Genomic DNA, 21,492 nt, shown 5'->3' with positions numbered 1-21,492 from the left:
CTTCACATAGGTCCAAGGCTATTTTCTATTCTCTTCTTACTCTTCTGAAAACAGAGCCCTTAAATGCTAGGGGCGCAGTAGACAGAAAGTTATATAAAATCCTATTCCTGTCAACTTCAGATGGTGTCTTCTTTAAACTTGATATCAATGTTGCTATGGCCTGGTAGTTAGTGAATATTTTTTATGTGAATAAATAACAGGGAAAAGGGAAGGGTTCTAAAGGGATGAAGAAAATTGCCGATAAATTGATGTAGATCCCAAGGAAATTATGATACACAAAATTACCCCTTCTGTAGATTACACATAGTGGTTAAAACGTTTGGACGCTCAAAAAAAATGAACAAATTAATCAAAATTCAATTAAAGCCACATGGTTGTTAAGCCAACGAATAAGAAAACGTTATTATAAGACTTTGGGGACTAGTGTATCTAACAGCTCATTGACCCCTCCATCCATGGAAAAAGGGGCGGTGTGGATAGGACAATTAAAATAGTTACAAGTTACAACAGGCAGAAATAGAAGAAATTATTTAGAGTGTAAACATGAGCTATCCCAATGTAGTAAAGTAGAAACGAACACAAAATTTAATTGCTGGAAAATGGGACCTCTTTCACTAAAAAAAACAATGACGTACCCCCCCCCCCCCTCCAATCCTAGTGAGAAAAAAAATCATTCATAACATATTCATTCCTTGAGTACAAAAGCCATTTCTGAAACCCTTTGAGCAGGTAAGGGCACGGGATGGTGCAATTGTTCATCTGCTACATATTTCTTCAGCACTTCCTGAAATATAATTTTAAAAGTCTAATAACTGAATTAGATAGAGCAATTATTTGTCTGATTCATAATTCTTTAGCATGCATGCATAATTACATAAACAAATAAATAAACAAATATCTATATAAAGAATGGTTCAATCGTTTCATTTGAAACATCATTCTACAAAAGTCAACTAAATACTTTTTAACGCCTTCCTTATATTAGTTTATCTACTAGCAAACACAAACCATAAATGTTCTAATACATAAAGAACAAAAGGTAATACAGGAAATCTTATGATGAATTCAGACGAGAAAGACTTCTAGAATAAAAAATATAAAAAAATTTTAACAGTATACAATTAGTCTATTGACTGACATGGACTGTCTTGAGATATTCTTTGTAAAACAAAAAAAAATTTATGAAAGTTACCTACTGTATTATTTAAAAGAATATATAATACCTTAAATCTATAGAGCAAAGAGGTTACAGCTAATTTGTTTGTTATTTTTTCATCATCTCCTTTCAAAGTTAGGTTACTAAAACTCATCAATTCATGGTTTCCATTCACCTAAATTATTAACATATTATGCATATTAAGGGGTATATTGTAATTATGCCAAACTGTTGGTAATGACTTACAAGTTGTTGGATTTCGATCTAAGGATTGTGTATCGCAAGTATATCCAAGTCTTTGCTAAAATCAAAATTGGAATTTATAAGATTACCTACTTAGGTTATAGGTATTATTTTCAAAATCTATTCCTTTTTTTAAATTCCATATTGTCATATTTATGTAAATCAATAAAACATATTACTTGTTCTTCATCATTTTCTAACAGGCTAAATTGAAGTAAAGTTTCAAAACAGATCTTGGCAAAATCTTCCCTAAAAAATTAATTTTATTTAGTTAGAACTTTTTGTTATTTAGTTGCACAGCAACTCTAGATCGAGAATGTCAGTCCAATCGTTCGTCTTTCCAAAATAATTCCTGGATTGAACAGATATACAGATTTGAAATTTCTTTTACATAATTTATGGAAATTTGCTAATTTTAAACCCCACAAACATTAATTTACTGTATTTTTTAATCAAAATGTTTGCATATTATTGTTGGCTTGCTAGGTCTTTACCTATTGATATTATTGTCCTTGATAGCATATTATTTACTATCAATCTCGAGAAAATATAATTTTATCTATATTAAAAGATAAGTGTTGGGTATGAAATTTCTTTATTTAAAGGTGGTTAAAATGATCATTACCTGATGGTTAAATAAAGATCAATGTTTTGGTTTAGGTCAGAATTACTTGTCTGTGAAGCACTATGGATGCTTCCCTGAATAATAATTTTAAATATCAAATATTACATTTAAATTACCTACATTTGTCATAATTTGAACAATTAATGCACTTCCATTTTCCAATATATTCACAATCGAAACAATATCAGTAGGCAATACTTTTTTCTGTTTGTAAATATTTAGCAGAATAAAAATTTCCTTTGTTTATTAATTGGATCTTACACCAGATTATCATTTACCTACTACAATTAAAACTCCCCCCCCCCCCTTCCACTCTTTTTACTCCATCCCCTCATTTCCTACTGGATGAACGAACTGACCTATACGTGATTTAAAAAATGTAAATATACCTTATTTAGGATAACCATTATAGACAGAATAAATTCGTGGGGAAACAGCGATGGTTGCAATAACACCTAAAACAAAATATTTTTTGTTGGGTTCAAATAGCCTAGGGACAATTTGAAGATGTAACAATAAAATTTATAGTACCGAAGCTACTCGATGATTCACTTTGTCTGTCCGTCCGTCAGTTAGTCTGTAAAGCTATTGGAGACTTGTGATTTTTTTGGCTCCTAATAAAGATGGACAGCTGAAATTTTTCATGTAGATTCCTATTTTTTCATTTTCTTAAGGTTTAGTGAGTTTTTGCATATGCTTTCCCTTTTTTCCTTTAGTATGAGAACAGAGCATCTACTCTATAACTTTGTCTGTTTGTCCAATCCAAGATTAATTTATGCTTAGCTACTTATGGATGTTGTGATCCTTATTACTTGATAAAAATTTTTGATCAACTGCAATTCATGGTAAAATATTCCTGGTAACGAATATTTCCAAAAATCTATGAATTTTAATCGCTGCTAGCTGCAAAGTAGCTAAACGTACAGATCATGCCCGCACATTGTTTTAAGCGGCATAAGAAGGCCTACAAATAATCTGGAATAGCCATAAATCAATAATGAATAATTATTTCTCAGTGCAGAGAAATGCGCGAAAAAGACCTATTTTACGCGTTTTTTTCTTCAGTGAAGCTTTCCCTGTGCATCATTGGATCTTGGCTATTCCAGATTATTTGTAGGCCTTCTTATGCCGTTTACAATGGTGTGCGGGTATGATCTGTACGTTCAGCCGTTTGGCAGCTAGCAGCTTTTAAAATTCACAGATTTTTTGAATTATTCGTTACCAGGAATATTTTACCGTGAACTGCAGTTGATCCAAAATTTTATATGAGTCTCAAAATATATTTAACTGACCTTTTCTTTCAAGAATTCAATAATATCACAGTCAATGAGTTCATCCTCTTTTAGTTCATCAGGAGTTCGATCCTAAAATTAAAAATTCTTTTAGTTCGTCAGGAGTTCGATCCTATAATTAAAAATAAAGAAGTGATATGTTTTAAATACTGTTTAGAAATCATTTCAAATCAAAAGAAAATGATATCATATTCGTTAATAACAAGGCTTGGTCTCAGAATAACACAAGCCTATCTGACAAAGGTGCAATTTAGGCAGAGCCTCCTCCACTTTATTTTAAAATTGAAAATAGGAAAGGTGGTTGTTTTTATTTTTTTGTTTGTTTGTTACTTGTAGTCCAGCAGGGTTAAGGTCCTCCAAATAGGCATAAGAAAAAAAATATTTCCATCACATTATTTTCAATTTATTTAAAAAATAAACGAAAACACCACAATCCATACCTAAGGGTTTTCTAACTTTAGTTGATAAGAAGTGTATCCTTCTTTTTCATAGAATAAGATTTTGGAATGTATTCTTTGTTTCCAAATGAGGGGGAAATCTTACCTTAGGTGGTTTATATTCTGAGAAAAGAAAGCTGTCTAAAGCATCACTAACCACCGACCAAACTTCAGAATTACCCACAGTTTCTCCTATCAACCAATGCATTCAATTAAATGACAAGGTGTAAACAATTTGTGGTTTTCAAAAAATATTTTTTTGTTAATTTTTTGACAGAAAGGAGTCATGTTTTAAGGGTCTATACATGAGGCCCCTAACACAAAGTTCGTTAGCTGACAGAATAAGCAAAAAAATTACCCGCCACTCGCCGTTTTCCTCTTTATTGACCATTTATGTTTTATCCCAAAATTCATGATAGAATATTTTTAGAACGAATAGGTATTAAAAGTGACCAAAAGATACCTAGGTGTTAAAATAGAATTTGAGAAAACCAATACTCTCTTTTTTACTTTTTGTTGTAGTAGAATTAATATCATTGCATTACAAAAAAAATTCATGAATATCTTATTCGAATATCAACTTGCAATATAAGTTGAATACGTACAATTATAACATTATTGAAACAAATACATTCCTGTATTGTTTGTTGATGGCTGTGAATCAGCTGACTTATTTTGACCAGCAGGGCTAGTCTCACACAGGGCTGTAGAGATCACAGATAAAAATACCTAAATATTTATATTATCAGCTGATTAAACTTAAGAAAAGGACAGTCCCACACCACAACCGAAGGCAGAAAATAACATCATGTAATACAATTTCTAAAATTAAGTAGATTCCCGATAATCCTCTTAAATTACAGCTGTTCTTGAAATAGGAGGAATTAATATATTATTATATTAGCAGATTTAGTAGATTTGTTTAGGTTAGGACACAGCAGTAGATGGCCAAGCAGAAGTTAAACATTATAGAAATACGGGGGGTTTCAATTTGTTTCAAAAATAAAAGAGGGAAGGGGTTTCAGTCCTTGAAAGGCACTTTGCGGGAAAGCACAGTAATGCTCCTTATACATAATGCTATCTTACCTCTTTGGCTATTCTCCAGGAAGATTGTTTAGCACAGGAATATTTTTTCTTCATAGGAATCCTCACACATTTCACTATTTCTAACATCACCTTATTCTCAAGTACAACCTAAATGTCATATTATCTTCATAGGAACATTAACACAAATTCTGTTGTAATATTATCGTTAATTTTTAATTTTGTTAGCCTATCATTTGATACAATTTAAACCTTAAGGGTAATTAGAAAGTAAAGTAATATTCACATTGTATAGAGATAAAAATGTAATCTTACCGTTAAATTGAAAGTCTTCTCATAAAGGCGTCCTAGAGAAAGCAACATTCTCTCTCCAAAAAGAACAAATTTATTTGGGTAGAGTCCCTTTACTTGGCATAGTTCAGCCCCCTGGGGCTGACAATGTACTAACACACTTAAATCTTCATATAACCTGAACATAGATCAAACATTTTTTACTACTATGTGGCCTTCACGTTCATATGATTATGCAAATACATACAAACTTAAAATACAGGGTTTTTACAAACTTTTTTGTGAAATAATCTATCCTCTCACTCCAAAGACAAAGCCTATAATCACTGTTTTCGCAAAAGTGTCAGAACCGCTGCCCCCATAATTATATTTGTTATATATATAAGATCAATCAAGGTGCTCATAACTATAACCAATTTCTCTGAATACTTCTTTTCCAATGGACTTTTTTTGTTCTTGTTTAATGTGTATGTATTGTTTTTAAAGTTACCTAAAAACTCCAGGAAGCAAAGATTGGTTTGATGCCAACGCATAAGTTTCTAAAACTGACACACACTAAGAAATAACAAATTAGGTCTCGATGAAATATTTTATAAATAAAAATTATGATCAATTATAAACAACAATTTAAATTAGCAATTTAATTTTTTTTAAATATTGTTTTACCTTAATTATTGATTGATGTAGTGGAAGTAAGGAATCATCATTTCCTAAAATATTTACAGAATTTAAAAGTGAATTTAGAGTGCCTTCAAAAGCATTTTTTTCTCATCCTTCTTGCCTATTGTAATATCCTAACGTAATTGATAGGCCATAGTTTGTTAGTGTTTTGACTTAAGTCGTCATGGTGAATGTTGAGACACTTTTGTATAGCTTCTAGGGACAACTCAAGCTCCACGTTCAAGCACATTATGACTTGACCCGCTATATCATGAAAGCTCCTCATTATTACCACACTCTCACCGAATAATATGGCATCCCAACGTAATCTTTTTATTGCCTAAAAAGGTTAGGTAATAAATATTGAAAATGATGACCTGCTAATATATAACCAAGTTCACTATCCGTAATAACTGGAACATGGACTAAAGCTAACAGAACCGTAGACAAGGCTTCCATATCGTCTTCTGTAAATTCAGGCTGAACAAAAATTATTCTCACTTTTATTTCATGAATTACTAGCGGCTGCTGACTCCCCTAGAAGAATAGGGGCACTTAAGGTGAAAGGAAGAAAAGTCGACCCCTCCCCCTATTTTATTTGAGTTTTAAAAAGAAAAAGTAAAAAACAATTTTTGGGTGGTTTATCTTTTATTGAAAGGGTGGAGATATCCTCCCCAAAAAATAGTTGAAAAGCTTCCTTGGACCTATAAGAAGCCTAACTGTAAAGGAAAACCATAAATTGGTTCAGCGGTTAGCGAGATCCTTCACTTCAGACAAAAAAAGCTTACAACTTTATATAATAGGATTATTTTTTTAAAGAGTATCAAATATAATATTATTTAGTATTTACCTTAATATGTGTAAAAAGAAGGGGAAATATTTGAGCTAGAGCTGTAACAAAAGCTTGACTTGGTAGGATTGGGTTTGTTGTGCTTTTCAACTCCTCAAAGTTAATCACAGTTGACTTTTTACCTAAAAAGATCATTAATATAATAAGGTGAAAAAGCTATCCATTTCAAAAAAGGTTTTTGGACATCTAAGGACAATAAATCAAATAAAATACTTGGGTGAGATTTTTGGACATGAGGAGATTTAAAAGATTTACTAAAAATAATCAAATCTACCAAAGCACTATTTTTACAACAAATATGGCTTTGAATGATAAGGGAGGGGGCGAAAGTGACACTTTTTAAAACCAAAACTAAAAGTCAAAGGAACTCAACTAAAGAAAAAGTTACAGCTTACAGATTTGGCATGGCAGTTGCTTTAAAGAGGTACAGCATCAGGGTTGTCATTCTGGGCGGGCGCTTTTGGGCGGGCGGTTTTGGGCAGGCGGTTTTAGGCCGCCCAATATAAGGTCCTTTTGAACAGTTTTGAGCACCCCCCTTTTGGGGGGGGAGAGAAAAAGGGGAGGGGGTGAAAAAAGAGTGGGGGGGCGGGCGGGCCTATTTTTTGGGTGATATTAACTATTGTATAAATTAGTAAGCTTTTTTTTTGTATCTAGAGAAGGATTTCGCTAACCGCTGAACCGATATGGTTCTCCTTTCCAGTGAAGGATCTTGCTAACCGCTAAACCGATATGGTTCTCCTTCACAGTGGATCTTTTATAGGTCCTGAGATGGTTTTAGGGTGTTTTATTTAAAATAATAAGTTTCGGTATGATTTAAGGCTATTTTGCTGCCTTCTCATATTATTAAAGAAAATTTTTGAGGAGTAAAACTCAATATAAAATATAAATACTTATCCAGGGTCCAGGGAGGTTCTGTATTGTCATTGTTAATCAAGGTTTACCATATAGTTTCTGAGTACGGTCCTTTTGGGCAGATATAGGCACCCCCCGTTTTGGGGGGTGAAAAAAGGGGAGTAGGTAAAAAAAGGGGGGTGGGCGGGCGTATTTTTTGGGTGATATTAACTATTATATAGATTAGTAAGCTTTTTTGTATCTAACCGCTTAACCGATATGGTTCTCCTTTCTAGTGGAGCTTTTATAGGTCCTCAGATGGTTTTAGGCTATTTTGTTTCTAATAATAAGTCTCTGTATGGTTTTAGGCTATTTTATATCCTTTATATATGCTTTTTACGACATTTGCCAAAAAAGGGTGCCCAAAACCACTTTTAAGCGCCCAAAACCCTTTTGGGCAATTGGGCCGCTCAATATCAAAAAAAGTGCCCAATGTGACAACCCTGTACAGCGTGGAACTTTGAAGAAAAGACGGTGGAACCGCCGCTCCCGCCGAAAACCGCCGTTTCCCGCCGAAATTTTTTTGTCTTTTCTCGCCAAATTATACCATTTTCAATCATCTGAAATAAACTTTTTTTCATAAAAATATCCCTTATATTTTCACTTGACACTTCGGTATAATATTTTAAATATGACAATATTAAAAAAATCGCAAGTGTCAAATGCAAATATATTTAACGGCATCATACTTCTACTTCACACTTGTCTTCTCCTGCATTAGCAGCCTTCCACTTTCCTCTCATCCCTTATATTTAAATTTGGCGAGAAAAGGCAAAAAATCGGCAGGAAACGGCGGGAGCGGCGGTTCCGACGCCATTTCTGTAACTCTTTATTTAGTTGAGTTCCTTTGACTTTTTGTTTTGGTTTCAAAAAGTGTCACTTCCGCCTCCCCCCTTTTTTAATGCGCAATCCCTACAATTTCTAAATTTTTAATGCAACAAATAATATTTAAACAAAATACCTATGGATACCCAAGATTTCCAAGCCGCCTGCCACTTAGTAGAATCAACATCCCCAGGAGTGTCTTCTCCTTTCACGACCATCTCATGGAAGGACCTCAGGGCCGCCAGACTAACCTCGCTCGTGGAGGCTAGCGACAGCTTCTCTATGTGCTCGAGCAGCAGCCGCCAGGCTTTGGGAAAGTCGCCAAGAGCTGCCAATAGCTGCCGTTTTGTTACAAATACTCTGGCGACTCCAGATATGGTCAATACCTTAATAATTTTCTATTAGTATTTATCATTGTTACACTTGTGGAATGGATGACACACAATTGTTTAAAGGCAAGGTCATTTTCAATAAGAGAAAAAAATATTGCATTTTCCTCCAGGTGTCACTGCCGTAACATGTTTTTGACTGTAAATAAATTATGATCCTAATATAAATTTTTTTGGATTAACCTGTGTTTCCGCCCACTGTTTCTTTTCTGTGTTTCTGCTGTGATGAATGAGCAGATTGTCTGTGGCCTTCTCTGTACTGGCCAATCCTGACACGAGGGATACATTGTCCAGTAGAGGGAATAGAACCTGCCACAGCACCGCCTAAAAATTTAAGGTAAATCAAAAACGATTCAAAGATTTTCTTTTTAAAAGATAAAGCCAACCATGACCATTTATGGGTAAAAAAACAATCGTTATGATAGTACTTTTCTTTAACCTAATGTGTAATCACTTTATTTTAATGATTTACAACTACAAAATTATTTTTAACAGTTAAAAACTGAAATAAACTCTGACCTGCCAGGTTTGTGTCTGCAAAAGCGACCCATGGGCTGCAATAGTTGAAAACAATGTTTGTCCTGCTGACTTTCGCGTTGCTGGCCGGCTATCCAGGCACAAGTCGCCTAACTTTGAAAACAGACACATCCAGAGCTTGTCAAAAGTTGACATTTCCTTGTAGCCGGGTAGGTCAGGTAAGATTTTAGGTTCAGCTATGATTGCATTGCGTAAAGAATCTTGGTTTTGGTAGAAATAATCTGATAAATTCCACAGGAGGCCGACGGCTGTCAGAGATATATTGAGGTCCTGTGTCTGTGAGCCAAATTTTGAGGCTGTGTCTACACACAGGGGTAGGCTTGTGTGGGGTGTCAGGGGTAGGAAGTCTGTTAGCACTAGTTGCAAAGCCTAAAATCATTGCACTTATAATCATTAGGTAGTCTTTTAAAAATTGAAAAAATCAATAATTAAACAAATTTTTTCATCTAAATATTATCCAACCAAAAAACAAAACTTTACATCAAAAGGGAATATAAGATACAAATGTTTTTTTTCCTGCTCTTTTTTTGAAAAGTTACCTGGAATGCTGTTCTTACAAGGGCCTCTGAGTGTTGAGGTCGCAAGGCACCAATAACAGAAAGTACTAAGGGCCATCCTGAAAAAATAATATTCAAATATGTGGATGAAAATGAAATTGCCTTAAAACATTGTTATATTAGAAATAAAATTTTAATTTAAGATTTGTTAATAACAAATATGAAGAAATCTAAGTACAACCTTGTGTGAGTGCCTCGGCACTAGAATGCAGAATAGCCATAATGCATTCCAGCTGGCGGGAGCGGATATCCGCATGAGGGATAGCGGATAACTCCACTAGTGGACCAAGCAACAATGTTTGCAGTCTAAAAATATAGAAATTAATATCTTTCAAAGTTTAGATTTTTAATTCTTCATACATTAAGTTTATTTTATAATGTACGATGCTAATTTTTTTTGTCTGAAGTTTAAAAGCTCTATAACTTGAGTTCTCTTTTAATATCTTATTTTTATAAAGTAGTAAGGGATTTTTGACTGAAGTTAGGATCTCAATACTTACTGAACCGATTGAGTTCTCATTTTTAGGTTTATATAGCTTTGTTATGTTTTTTTCAGATTTTTTCATTTAAGTCATGGGATTGCTTTAAACTATTTTTTTTTCAGACCCTCTCTGCCTCTTCCAATACAGAGCACCTAGAGGCTAGGGGCATAGCCGCTAGTATTATATAAATACTAGTTATACAAAGGGCTTACTTGGGATTATCATGCAGAGGAGGGGTGTGTTGATACTTGAGTGCCGCCTGCATAAGGCTACACAGGGCGTCACCACCCCATTCTCTCATCTTTGCATGGGGATGGGAGCTTACTTCTAGCAAGTGACTCGTGATTTTCACCCAGATCACCTAAAATGAAAATTATAACGCTGCATCCTTAAAAATCAAAACTCAATTCGAGTCAGGGACGTCCAAAGGGTTGGGGTAAAGGGGGAATAACCCCCGCAAAATTCTAAGGTTTCAACCCCCCCCCCCCCCCCCCACCTAAATAAAAAAGCTTGGACGTCCTTGACTCACGTACTTAAGAATATTAAGGCTTTTTGAACAAGGAATAGTGATGATTTCTAATTCTGGAATATTCCTTGAATTTACCCAGCGAACATGTTTTATAATATTAATCAGGATTGATATTGTGTAGGTATATTTTCAAAAGAATAATTGACTATGATAAGAGTCACAGCAAAAGCAAATATCAAAACCATATTTTTTAATAACAAATTCTAATTATATTTGAAGACGTTGAAATCACATATGGTTATCATAATTTTTATAAAAATTTTATAATCTTATTATTTATATTACCTGAACCCTCATTAAATTGACATCTCCAGTTTCCAAAAGTTTTGCTACGGCAAATAAACTTGGCTCTCTAAAAAAAAAGTACTTAATAATATGTGACTTATCTGCATGTCTCTCTGTAAGCTAAGATTTAAGAACTTTAATATTTGTTTTTCTGCAATGTACAGGATATTAATAGTCATAGAAAAAATATGTTATACAAAGATGATAAGTAAATCTTCCTTTTAAATAAAAAATAAACATTCGGTCCTAGTTAATAGTGTAAATATTTTGTAGAAGTTAAATTAAGTTCCAGTAATCAATTCCTTTATCCTTGGTTAAAGTATTTTTAGATTTTTATGATTGTTATTAGCTGACCTGTTATTATAAGCAAGCTGTAATGATTCCCCACTAATAACAACAAGAGCATCAACCAGATGATGTAAACTTTGCTCGCTCAGGCTGCAGCTGGATTCAAACAGGTTGGACAACATTTTTGCCAAGACAGGTAGGTCAGCCATGACAGCCGTGGTGATCACAGCATTGGTCTCGCTGCTAGATTTTACTGCCTTCAAATGTCCTCCTTGACCTAAAGAGACGAATGGTAAATGAGAACTTAACCAAGGACTTTGATGTCCATAAGAATAAAACAGAAACTTTTTTGACAATTTTGTAAAATATTTATGTATTATATAAATCATTATCTATAATACAAAGTAGAACGATGTCTGTCTGTCTGTCTGTCTGTCTGTCTGTCTGTCTGTCCGTCTGTCTGTCCGTCTGAAGCTTAAGATCTCAGTAACCAGTGAACCGATTGGGCTCTACTCTTCAGGGAATATACCTACTGGTCCTGTGATGGTTTTAAGCTATTTTCTTGGGGGTGGGACACCCCCAACCCCCCCAAAAAATGAAAAATACCCCTCCCAAAAAATTTTTTTTTTTACTTTTTCTTTTTAAATCTAAAATACGAAAAATTAGGTTGATCAAACCTCTTGAGGCACAGCCACTAGAGGCTAGGGGCGAAGCCGCTAGTAGAATTATGAAGTAGGGACGTACTGACATAAATCTAGAGTTTTTTTGCAACTGCTGCGCTTCTAATGCGTATTAGGTGTAAGTGAATCTAAACTGCTTCCTTAAAAGTTCATTAAAAAATCTTAATACCTGCTGTCGGTTTAAGCCCCAGAATCCAGACCAAATGCTGCAACGTTGTCAGAACAATGTGCCAAGCAGGCCCTAACAAATCACCATGACAATGAGCAATAGACAGAATAGCGCGCATGCACTGTAAATTCTTGGCTGTCAGCATAACTGGCCCTTGCTGGGCGGCCGGCGGTAGCGAAGCAGTCGGCAGAGGAGTGCCAACTGCGACAACTTGATGTCTGTAGTCACCATCAGCAAATCCTGTCGATTCGCCTCCGTCGCCTGAGGCAGGCATTGGGTGACTTGCGCCTGTTACTAGCTGTGTACTTGGTGTAGCCTTTATCAATGGATTTCAGAAATAACAATATATACTTTTTACCCAAATATATTTGCGTGTTATAAAATAATTTTAGGTAGTTTATTTAATTTTAGAGTATTTTTAAACAATGACTATCATTTTAAAGCTTTAATTTAAAAGATTTATATTTTTTTATTCCATTCCTTTAAAACGCTAAGAGTGTAATGCGGAGGTAGAGATGCTTTACAAACAGCTGTTATGAAAGAATCTCTCTGCTTTGAAAGCCCAAGACGGGCCGCCAGGCTTGCAAACAGCTGCATAGACTTTAGTATGTTCTCAGCTGTTGAATCCTCGGTGGAGGCGTCAAGTAGCAGGGCTAGGGAGCACAGCAGCCCGCACCAGCTGGATTCTAGCAGCTGGCTCCGCACTTGGTCTATGCCAACTTTCTCACTCCCAATTAGTGATGATGATAACTCACTTTCATCAACCTGACAATGTAAATCTTGAGATTATCTTATTCAAAGTATTTTAATGTCTAAATTCAAGCTGAAATGAAATTTCACAAACTCCTGAACTTTTCATCATTTTTTTTTAAGGAGCTAGCTGAGTAAACGGTTTTGAGCTATTAAAGGAAAAATAATCTACAAAATTTCCATAAACAAAGCCCATAACATAATCTAATCTCTTTTTTATAAATACGGGAGGACTGTTATCTAGGTTTTAGGAACAACTAACAAAGATAAAATTCATTAGTAGTTTCAAGAAACAGGTATTACAAAGAATTATTATAAAACTTATGTATAATTAACAGGATTTCTCTCTCTTTCTCTGTCTGTCTCTGTATGTGTAGCGAAGAATCAGTGATTGATCCAATCAACAATTCATTAACTCTACTAGTTAGTTAATAAATACCTTTTCTTCAGGTTGATTTTGATCAATAATGAGTCCAACGGATCTAATAATATCAAGCAAACAACTGAATGCCAAAGAGACACCGTATCCATCCTAAATAATATTCATGATATCAACACTAGTATCTAACTATATGTGATTGTCTTTATTATAAAAAAAAATCATTTTATGTTTATTAGGTACCTAATTTTAAAAAAGATTTAACAGAAATAAAAAAATTCACCTGTAGGGGAGGAGGTTCCTGTCTATCAGTCATATCCAGGTATGTACATTTAGCTGTTCCACCAAGCCAAGAAATAACAAGAGGTTTGTACACACTTCTGTAGTAGAAGCCAGGTTGTACAGAAATACCAGGACCTAAAAGTAATATGATATGTTTGTGTGTGTACCAAAGGATCTTACTAACCACTGAACCGATATGGTTTACAGGATAGCTTTCCAAAAAAATAAAGTTTGATTTTTTTTATATTTCAATATACATATTTTGCAAATATTTATTTCCTACGAAATCAACATATTATCTTACCTACTGGAAGACCAGCGAGCATGCTGGGGGTGCCCACATTAGCCCCGCTGGGTTGGGGCTGTTGCTGTTCAGTCTGTGGCGTAGAGATAAATACATTCTGGACATAGGCGCCTAAACTGTTCACCATATCCTAAAGACAAAATTATAAGTTAAAAAACTTTGTTAACTAAAATAAAAAGGTAGGTAAGATTTATAGGCTTTAGATGTTTTTTGTCGTCTTAAATCAAATTTGATAGAAATAAAATTCAAATATATTGGAAACAAATTTACATAAAAGGACATGTATCTCACAATATCATCTACACATAACAAAAGATTAATTGTTGGTTCAAATAATTATAACGATAGGTAAGTTTTTATGTTATTAAAACAAATACACTGTAGTAGGGGAAGAAATGAGGGGGGGAGGGACATACAAATAATAACAACCCTAAAACAATTTACCTGAAATATATTTGTGGCATGGTCACGGCAGTCATACCAACGACAAAACTCCCTTAAAAGTACGTAATTAATAAAACCTTAATAATGGTAAATATCTCATTTTCAGTTATCATGTTTATTGCTTAATATTTCTTAATAATAGCAGCTATTAAATAAGTCGTTTTCTAATAATGTAAAAACAATATTTTTCAAAAATCATTGAAAAATTTACCTGATTAACCTTGGCTGCACTACCATTCTGTGAATTAGCTCCAGAGCAAGTGCCCGCTGCCAGCTTGGTTTGTCAGGATCCAGAAACTTTACTATTAGCGACAGAAAGATTTCACACTCAGTAACCAACAACCTAATATTAAACTTATTAGGTACAGCATCATTAGATGTGTTGACCAACTCACGAACATTCCAACTATTGCAGACATTGCAGCCCTTGGAATACACGACCTATGTCTGGAAATTCTAATTGTGTATATAAATGAGTTGCATCTGTTCAAGGGCAAAGGCATTCCACGTATTCTTACTATTAATGTTACATGTCTAACATAGAAACAGTAGGTACAATTTTAAAGTCTTCAGTATGATGCAGCTGGGTCCAGACTCCAACCTGAAACTGCATCTCTCCGACATTAAGTCAGCACATTACCAAGTACGCTATGCCGCGGGTTATTTTGATACTTAAATGATTTCTGAAATAATGCAAAACATAAATGGGAGAAATGACCTAACTAAGAGACAAATTTTACCTGTAATATTTTTCAACAAGAACAGAAACAACTCTGAGCAGACGCAAGGATATGTGATAGTATGGTTTGTCAAAAGCTGCAGCCTGTGAATATTTGTTCATAATTTTAAATATAGTAACCACACATCATTTCATGTTGCCGTGACGTATATTTTCATTTTCTTATGAGCTGGTGTGCTGAATAATGCTACGACATGTTCAAAATATTGTAAGATGACAAGTACAATAATCAGAGAGTCAAAACAAGGTTATGCATAACAAGGAACCTAGGTTCCGAAATCAAAAATTAACTTCATTTGAATATTTATTTATTTAAATATTTATATGAACTTTCCTGTTGTCCGCCCCCACTGCCCCCTCCCCCACCACTACCACCCCCACGATATTTTATGTTGGGAGAGAACAGCTTGATCACCAATGAACATACTTTCTCCTGAAGTATATAAAATTGAGGATAAATTGAAGAAATTAGAAACTAAGTGTTGATTTAGATCTACTATTATCATTAAATCATGGAACATTTTGTCTCAAGATAAAACTTCAAGTTAAAAAATTCAAATAAGATGTTACAAAATTTGAAAATTTAATGGAAATTTATTAAATGTATTAAAATAATAAAACAATATTAAACGTCAATAAGATCTTGAAGAAGTCAAATTGTGGATTGTAATGACATTCTCTGATTATAAAAAGCTGCGCTTCTATAAACAGACTATTTTTAAATATAAAACTATTTAAGTATGTAAATTACAACAAGTGTTTCTTACTTCAACATAAATATGTCAAAATATTTGCATACAAACAATATAATATGTACACAAATAAAGTTTTACCTTTAATAAAGTTCTAAAAGGTGTGTATTTGTAGAAAACAGAGGTGTAGTTGTTTAGTACGTTCTCACTTAGCTCTAGGCCAAAGGTTCTAGTCATCTCAACTATTCCCTACAAAAAAAAAGAATATTATAACTTAAAAGTTTCCAAATAATATTGTTTTTTTGGTCAAATTCATTTTTGATTACAATGTTTTAATACATAGATTCAAATATAGAATTCTGTGGATAAGTATTAAAGGCACATTAATCACGGCTAACTCAAATCATCTGTCATAGGCAAACTAGATTAGCTAATGAATAATCCGATTCCAGACTTAGCGATTTGTTAGTATTCATTATGGTAAGACGTAAAAAGAGCAGATAAAATAAAAAATAAATACCTAATAAGCTTTTATAACATGGTAATTAGGTAATCTATATGCACGAGAAGACTAGAGTCAACGTACATACAGGCTATGTAAGAACTGATAGATATAAATACCTGTAACCACAAGGGTTGATCATCATTGACAAGCTGAATAAGATCTTGGAACAGGAGATAGGCATCAGCAACTAAAGCTGGAAGTTCCGATATTCCTCCACCTTCCAAGGATTTAAAAATAAATATATTTTTTTGATTGGATTTAACCAGTTAGACAGTATATAACAAATATACTAATTTTTTATTAGTATTATGTAAGATCCATTTTTGAAAATGTAATTCCATCAAATAATCAAATAAAGATGAGTTTTTATGTATAAAATCTAACGTCTTTATATTTGAAAAGTGAGCAAACTGTCTATTTATGTATAAAAGCCCTACCTTTTCCTGAAGGGGAAGCACCTTTCAGGTTATGTAACATCATTTGGTCCAAAGAATCATCAGATACAGTTACAACCATAGCTCTGTCAAAAACAGCTGAGACAAGATGGCGGACAGTTGCGCCAGCTGTCGTGCTTACCACTGTATCCTTACTGAATGCCAACCTAAACAAAAAAACAAATGATAAAAAATAGCGCCAAGTGACCGAAGCTTAGTGTTAATGTGAAAATTTATGCATTCAACTGCATAAAAAGTGCTTCATAGTTAAAATTCACAAAAAAAAATTAAAAAGGGTGTCAAGGTAATGAAATAGTAAGTGAATGTAATATTAAAGTTTTACCTGAAACAAATAACCAAACATCTTGCCATTCCCTCCCCTTGGAGGACTGTATTAGTTGTTGCCAACAAGGTCAGAGTTTGCAGCAGTCTCACCTAATACAATCAAGATATCAGTAAGTACATAATTAAGTTAAAATATATGTATTATTAATGGAGAAATGTGAATTTTTACCTCTTCGATTCCAGATTCCATGAGCATCCACATTGTCTCAACAACATACTTGGCGCCTTTAGAATCTAGGACCTAAAAAATGGATTAAATATAAATCTGCATAGCACTTAAACAATAAACATAGAAATCAATCAATAATAAAAGGTTAAACGCACAGATAACAGCCAAGAATTGTGAATGTTAAGGGGAAGGAAAATATAGATAAGGCAAGTCTCTCCTATTTTAATATTTAAGGGTTCAATGAAATTTCATTAACACGCCCCCTGTTTCAGACTTAGTTCACTACAAAATAGACAAAAAGATTTTTAGGACCTCTAAGAAACTGTTAAGGAGAACCATATCGGTTAACAGGTTGTTTTGGTTCTACAAGTTCCTCAGACATCCAGCATACTTTGTATAATAAGATATATATATCTACTAGAAATGTGTTAATTAAGGTTACCTTAGCAGTAATTAGACGCTGAATAACTTGCAGGCTCAGATTAACAACTTTGTTGTCTTTAGTCTCGCATCCTTGTACCAATGGATACAACACCTAACATTATATAGTTAGATATTTTAAAAGACTTTCTATTTCAATTTCGAAGAGATTATGTGGTTAAACATAATAGAAAAATAGACGATCTTAAAAAAATCTTAAGGCATATTTAAAAATGTACTTTGATAAGGCCATAGCACAAGCACATGATACCTGTGACTTTAAAAAACAGTAATATATTTATATTCAATGTTAAAAACAACATAAATTTTTCCTAGTATTTGGATTTTATATTACCTACCTGGTTTGAGATATGAGGAAGTGGTGTTCCATTTGAAGAAGCATTGCGAATCTGTTTATTTTTAATTAAAACAAATAGAACTTTTTTTTAACATAAATGCCAACTATAATAACATGGACAATATTTCAGTAACACAGCAACTTAAGCTAACAATAGTTTTAAACAATAGGTATAGAACATGGTATTATAAAGAGTAGGTTCAGATCTACATTAAATACCTAAGTACCTAAATAAGTTTATTTTATGTTCGTTGCAAAAATCAACAAAATTGTGTTTTTTTGTTTAAATTAATTCCTTGACTATAGTTTCTTCTGCACTTTCTTTTACATTTGGGTGTCTTCTTTTAGTTTCTAAAAATGAAAAGTATTTTAGTTTTTTTTATCATAATCCTAAAAATATTCTATTTGTTCTCATTTTAGATTATATTTCATTTACTAAACCTACCTTTCAAAATTTATTTAGTAGGTAATAAAAATAGTCAAAATGAAAATCTAAATTTGCGACGTAACCTTTGAGATTCTTATTGAAAAATAATAAAAGACCGAAAATGTCTCTTACCAAGATATTTTACATTTGTGCTGTATGAAAATTTTCATATCAAATCCTCTTCATGAAACTTTTACAATTTTCTTTTTCTTACCTAGGGATATATTTTTAAGATCTGATTGTAGCGCATCTAATAGCTTTTTTATTTCCTCCTCAGTCGGCTGACCCATGTTTGTGCAGACAAAAAATCTTCAAATATTATATTGTTTAGTAAATCATTTTATCTGAAATGAATATCAAGTACTAAGAAACGACTAACAATAATTCTTGATTTTCAATAACATCAAGTTATATCCAACTAATATTTTATGTTTTTTATAATCTGTAATTCAAATAAAGCACAGAAATTTTATATTAATGTATGTAAAAATGTAAATATTATTATATGTACACTGCAAAGATAATGTACGTACAATGCACATTGTACAAAGATGATAGTTGTTTTGTACCAATTTTTTTTAAAGACAAATTCATTATTTCATTAAAAGTGAAGGATTATCATAACCAGTAGGTAGTTAGGAACTTAAATAAAATTCATGAAATTAATGGTTTGAAGCTCTATTGTTTTTAGTCTTAAAAAATGCAACAAAATAAAAATTAGAGTAATCATAAAATTAAACAACATTTACCCAGACATTTAGGTACCTAAAATATTATTTTTCAACACAAGTCAAATCTTCTTTAGTAGAATTATTCTCCATCTCCTTTCTTTCTCTAAATCTTTTAACTTTGCGATGGAACCTGAGCTTAAACTTGACCATTTGGGCAAGAGCTTTCCCAGGATCTGTCACTATTTTAAGCTCTGGTTGATAGGGAAGACGTGAGCTTGTAGAAACATTTAGAAGATTTATCTTGTTTATATTGTCTTCGTAATTTGTATCACTAATGCCCCCATGTTTATATTTGTAGAAATTTGTAACAATGACAAGTATAATGGCTGTAAAGATGGATGAGTAGAAAAGATGGCAAGGTGTCCAACCCCAGGATTCGAATGTCAGCCAATCAAACAAGGACATGGTTCTGAAAAGTAAAAATCTAATAAATATATATAATACCAGATTTCAAATAGAAATCACATTTAGATACTTGATAATTTTACAAATGAGATCATTAATAATAATTTTGGTTTTTATCTATTTCAATGTTTTTGTTATACCTGAATGAATGTAAAGTAAGAGTTTAGCAGCGAATCGCTGTTCCAATTGACATAAATGTTCCAAAAGTGCCACCGCTCTGTACCATCACTTTTCCAACCTAAAAAACAATACACTATTGTAAACAAAATAATACTATTACATTTAATACTTTAATACATTTTTAATACTTAATATAGTTTAACTTCAAAAGGTTTACATATAACGTTTTAACCTATTTATGATATTAGTACAATTGTATAGATAAAAATTTCCGATTCAAGTTTTTTTAAAACCACCTCCTCAAGGGACTATTACCTGTTGAACTAATTCCTTTCCTCTGAGACCATATCTAAACCCTCCAAAGCCTCCAAAGATAGCACCAGAGGCCATTCCAATGCACATTCCCATCATGAAACCCAACTTAACCCTGTCAAAGCAAGAAGGTCCCTGCTGAGCTCCGAAGTTGGATGGCATAGGCATTTTTACTCTGAAATTGACAATTTTTCAACGTGAGTTATAAGCATAAGCAATGAGTGATTATCCATTTCTATATGGAATTCATTATGTGTTATTAAGGTTAATAAAAAAAAGTAAAAATGGTAGAATTAAGCAGAAACAAAAATAAGGTTGATTAATCATCAGCTTCGAGATTGATAGCATCACCAAACTTAGCATACAGATGAGTTTTCAGATCTGTCATGACACCTTTCACAGCCTCCATCTTGTTCTCAATATCCTTCACATTTCCATCGACTTCCTCCTTCTTGGCCTCAATAAGAGAGAGGACTGTGTCAGGAGTTTCCAGAACAAAAACTTCGCCAATCTGGAAAGGAATTTTGTCTCCCTCGTCAGCGGTTATAGAAAATTCTTCTACGTCGCTTGTAGCGTCTTTTAAGGTTTGAATTTCGTTTTCTTTGGCCTTGAGTTCGTCTTTTAATTCCTGAAATGTAATTTGAATACAGTAACTGGTAACCAAAACTTAACAATGTAATATGTTTGTGTTGTAACTTAATATAATTTTTTGTATAAAATTTTAATATATAATTGAACAGTAGGTTATATTTATTTTACAGATATTGTGATCATCTTTAGACGTTACCTAACCTCTTAGGAAAAATTTTCAAAATTGAAAAAAAAAATTCTATGAGGATAATACCCAACTTTAATGTGAAAACGAACCTCCATTTTTTGGTTATGTCTTGCAAATTTGTTTATTTTCTGTTGATCCTCGAGGGAAATGTGGACATCTTTGTCTGGCTGGGAGTTGGACATTTTATTACTGAAATTATTCAGGAAAAGAAAGTCGTTTCAGTGTCAGGTATCGATAACTAATCTTAACAAGACAAATCGTTTAATAGCTGAAATATTTGTAGAAATATTAGATCATTCTAGAATATGAAATATCTCTATACGCAAATGTAGAATAACGTTTGTTTTTTACAGCTAGAGAGGAACGTTTTTAAAAATTAATAGTTAAGGAATAAATTAATTATAATTTGCGATCTAGCTAAAACGTAATTTTGTGAAAAAGGACCTGCAATTAATTTTAAATTATCTGAAAATACTAAAAACACATTTCGAATTTATATGGCACATTAATTAAAGCAGCAACTTCAAAAATTAGATTGTTAAAATATATTCTTCTTATGTAATACCATTTCTTGCTAATTTGATTTAAAAACTAACTATTTAAACTTCTCTATATATAACAGAAAAACATAATAATTTCATAGAGTTATTTTTTATATTAGAAAAAAA

The 21,492-nt window shown here is 32.9% G+C and overlaps 3 protein-coding genes across 3 annotated transcripts in view; all 3 read right to left on the bottom strand.

Moving 5' to 3' along the window:
• The window catches only part of mon2 (Mon2 homolog, regulator of endosome-to-Golgi trafficking), a 21,184-nt gene extending 2,365 nt beyond the window's left edge, over positions 1 to 18,819 (bottom strand). Inside the window, exons 1-41 of the mRNA XM_080145342.1 lie at positions 18,693 to 18,819; positions 18,349 to 18,402; positions 18,053 to 18,105; positions 17,716 to 17,808; positions 17,274 to 17,345; positions 17,103 to 17,194; positions 16,763 to 16,926; positions 16,442 to 16,542; positions 15,962 to 16,069; positions 15,467 to 15,561; positions 15,130 to 15,216; positions 14,601 to 14,732; positions 14,390 to 14,441; positions 13,946 to 14,075; positions 13,643 to 13,776; positions 13,420 to 13,512; positions 12,707 to 12,995; positions 12,231 to 12,545; positions 11,448 to 11,658; positions 11,094 to 11,160; positions 10,492 to 10,640; positions 9,979 to 10,103; positions 9,780 to 9,856; positions 9,223 to 9,609; positions 8,887 to 9,027; positions 8,451 to 8,700; positions 6,599 to 6,720; positions 6,126 to 6,228; positions 5,755 to 5,798; positions 5,579 to 5,643; positions 5,113 to 5,266; positions 4,840 to 4,947; positions 4,391 to 4,482; positions 3,860 to 3,947; positions 3,317 to 3,388; positions 2,414 to 2,479; positions 2,025 to 2,098; positions 1,579 to 1,648; positions 1,224 to 1,331; positions 694 to 784; positions 111 to 162 (exon numbers count right to left, since the gene is read on the bottom strand). Coding sequence (XP_080001468.1) covers positions 111 to 162; positions 694 to 784; positions 1,224 to 1,331; positions 1,579 to 1,648; positions 2,025 to 2,098; positions 2,414 to 2,479; positions 3,317 to 3,388; positions 3,860 to 3,947; positions 4,391 to 4,482; positions 4,840 to 4,947; positions 5,113 to 5,266; positions 5,579 to 5,643; positions 5,755 to 5,798; positions 6,126 to 6,228; positions 6,599 to 6,720; positions 8,451 to 8,700; positions 8,887 to 9,027; positions 9,223 to 9,609; positions 9,780 to 9,856; positions 9,979 to 10,103; positions 10,492 to 10,640; positions 11,094 to 11,160; positions 11,448 to 11,658; positions 12,231 to 12,545; positions 12,707 to 12,995; positions 13,420 to 13,512; positions 13,643 to 13,776; positions 13,946 to 14,075; positions 14,390 to 14,441; positions 14,601 to 14,732; positions 15,130 to 15,216; positions 15,467 to 15,561; positions 15,962 to 16,069; positions 16,442 to 16,542; positions 16,763 to 16,926; positions 17,103 to 17,194; positions 17,274 to 17,345; positions 17,716 to 17,808; positions 18,053 to 18,105; positions 18,349 to 18,402; positions 18,693 to 18,768 — 4,856 coding nt within the window. The 5' untranslated portion in view covers positions 18,769 to 18,819. The remainder of the gene's footprint in view (positions 1 to 110; positions 163 to 693; positions 785 to 1,223; positions 1,332 to 1,578; positions 1,649 to 2,024; positions 2,099 to 2,413; positions 2,480 to 3,316; positions 3,389 to 3,859; positions 3,948 to 4,390; positions 4,483 to 4,839; positions 4,948 to 5,112; positions 5,267 to 5,578; positions 5,644 to 5,754; positions 5,799 to 6,125; positions 6,229 to 6,598; positions 6,721 to 8,450; positions 8,701 to 8,886; positions 9,028 to 9,222; positions 9,610 to 9,779; positions 9,857 to 9,978; positions 10,104 to 10,491; positions 10,641 to 11,093; positions 11,161 to 11,447; positions 11,659 to 12,230; positions 12,546 to 12,706; positions 12,996 to 13,419; positions 13,513 to 13,642; positions 13,777 to 13,945; positions 14,076 to 14,389; positions 14,442 to 14,600; positions 14,733 to 15,129; positions 15,217 to 15,466; positions 15,562 to 15,961; positions 16,070 to 16,441; positions 16,543 to 16,762; positions 16,927 to 17,102; positions 17,195 to 17,273; positions 17,346 to 17,715; positions 17,809 to 18,052; positions 18,106 to 18,348; positions 18,403 to 18,692) is intronic.
• On the bottom strand, positions 18,817 to 20,214 carry LOC145303724 (reactive oxygen species modulator 1). Its single transcript, XM_080145332.1, has 3 exons — positions 20,050 to 20,214; positions 19,755 to 19,852; positions 18,817 to 19,618 (listed from the first exon to the last, which is right to left on the bottom strand). The coding sequence occupies exons 1-2, from the start codon at positions 20,212 to 20,214 to the stop codon at positions 19,778 to 19,780; spliced, it is 240 nt and encodes a 79-aa protein (XP_080001458.1). The 3' UTR covers positions 18,817 to 19,618; positions 19,755 to 19,777.
• Pfdn4 (prefoldin subunit 4) lies at positions 20,214 to 21,492 on the bottom strand. Its single transcript, XM_080145322.1, has 2 exons — positions 20,914 to 21,492; positions 20,214 to 20,674 (listed from the first exon to the last, which is right to left on the bottom strand). The coding sequence occupies exons 1-2, from the start codon at positions 21,004 to 21,006 to the stop codon at positions 20,366 to 20,368; spliced, it is 402 nt and encodes a 133-aa protein (XP_080001448.1). The 5' UTR covers positions 21,007 to 21,492; the 3' UTR covers positions 20,214 to 20,365.

Source organism: Acartia tonsa, chromosome 2 (assembly GCF_053477335.1).
Source record: "Acartia tonsa isolate MP-2025a chromosome 2, ASM5347733v1, whole genome shotgun sequence".
In the NCBI taxonomy this organism is placed as follows: Eukaryota; Metazoa; Arthropoda; class Copepoda; order Calanoida; family Acartiidae; genus Acartia; species Acartia tonsa.
Note: the sequence above shows the minus strand (reverse complement) of the source record. Positions and strands in the feature narration are given on the sequence as shown.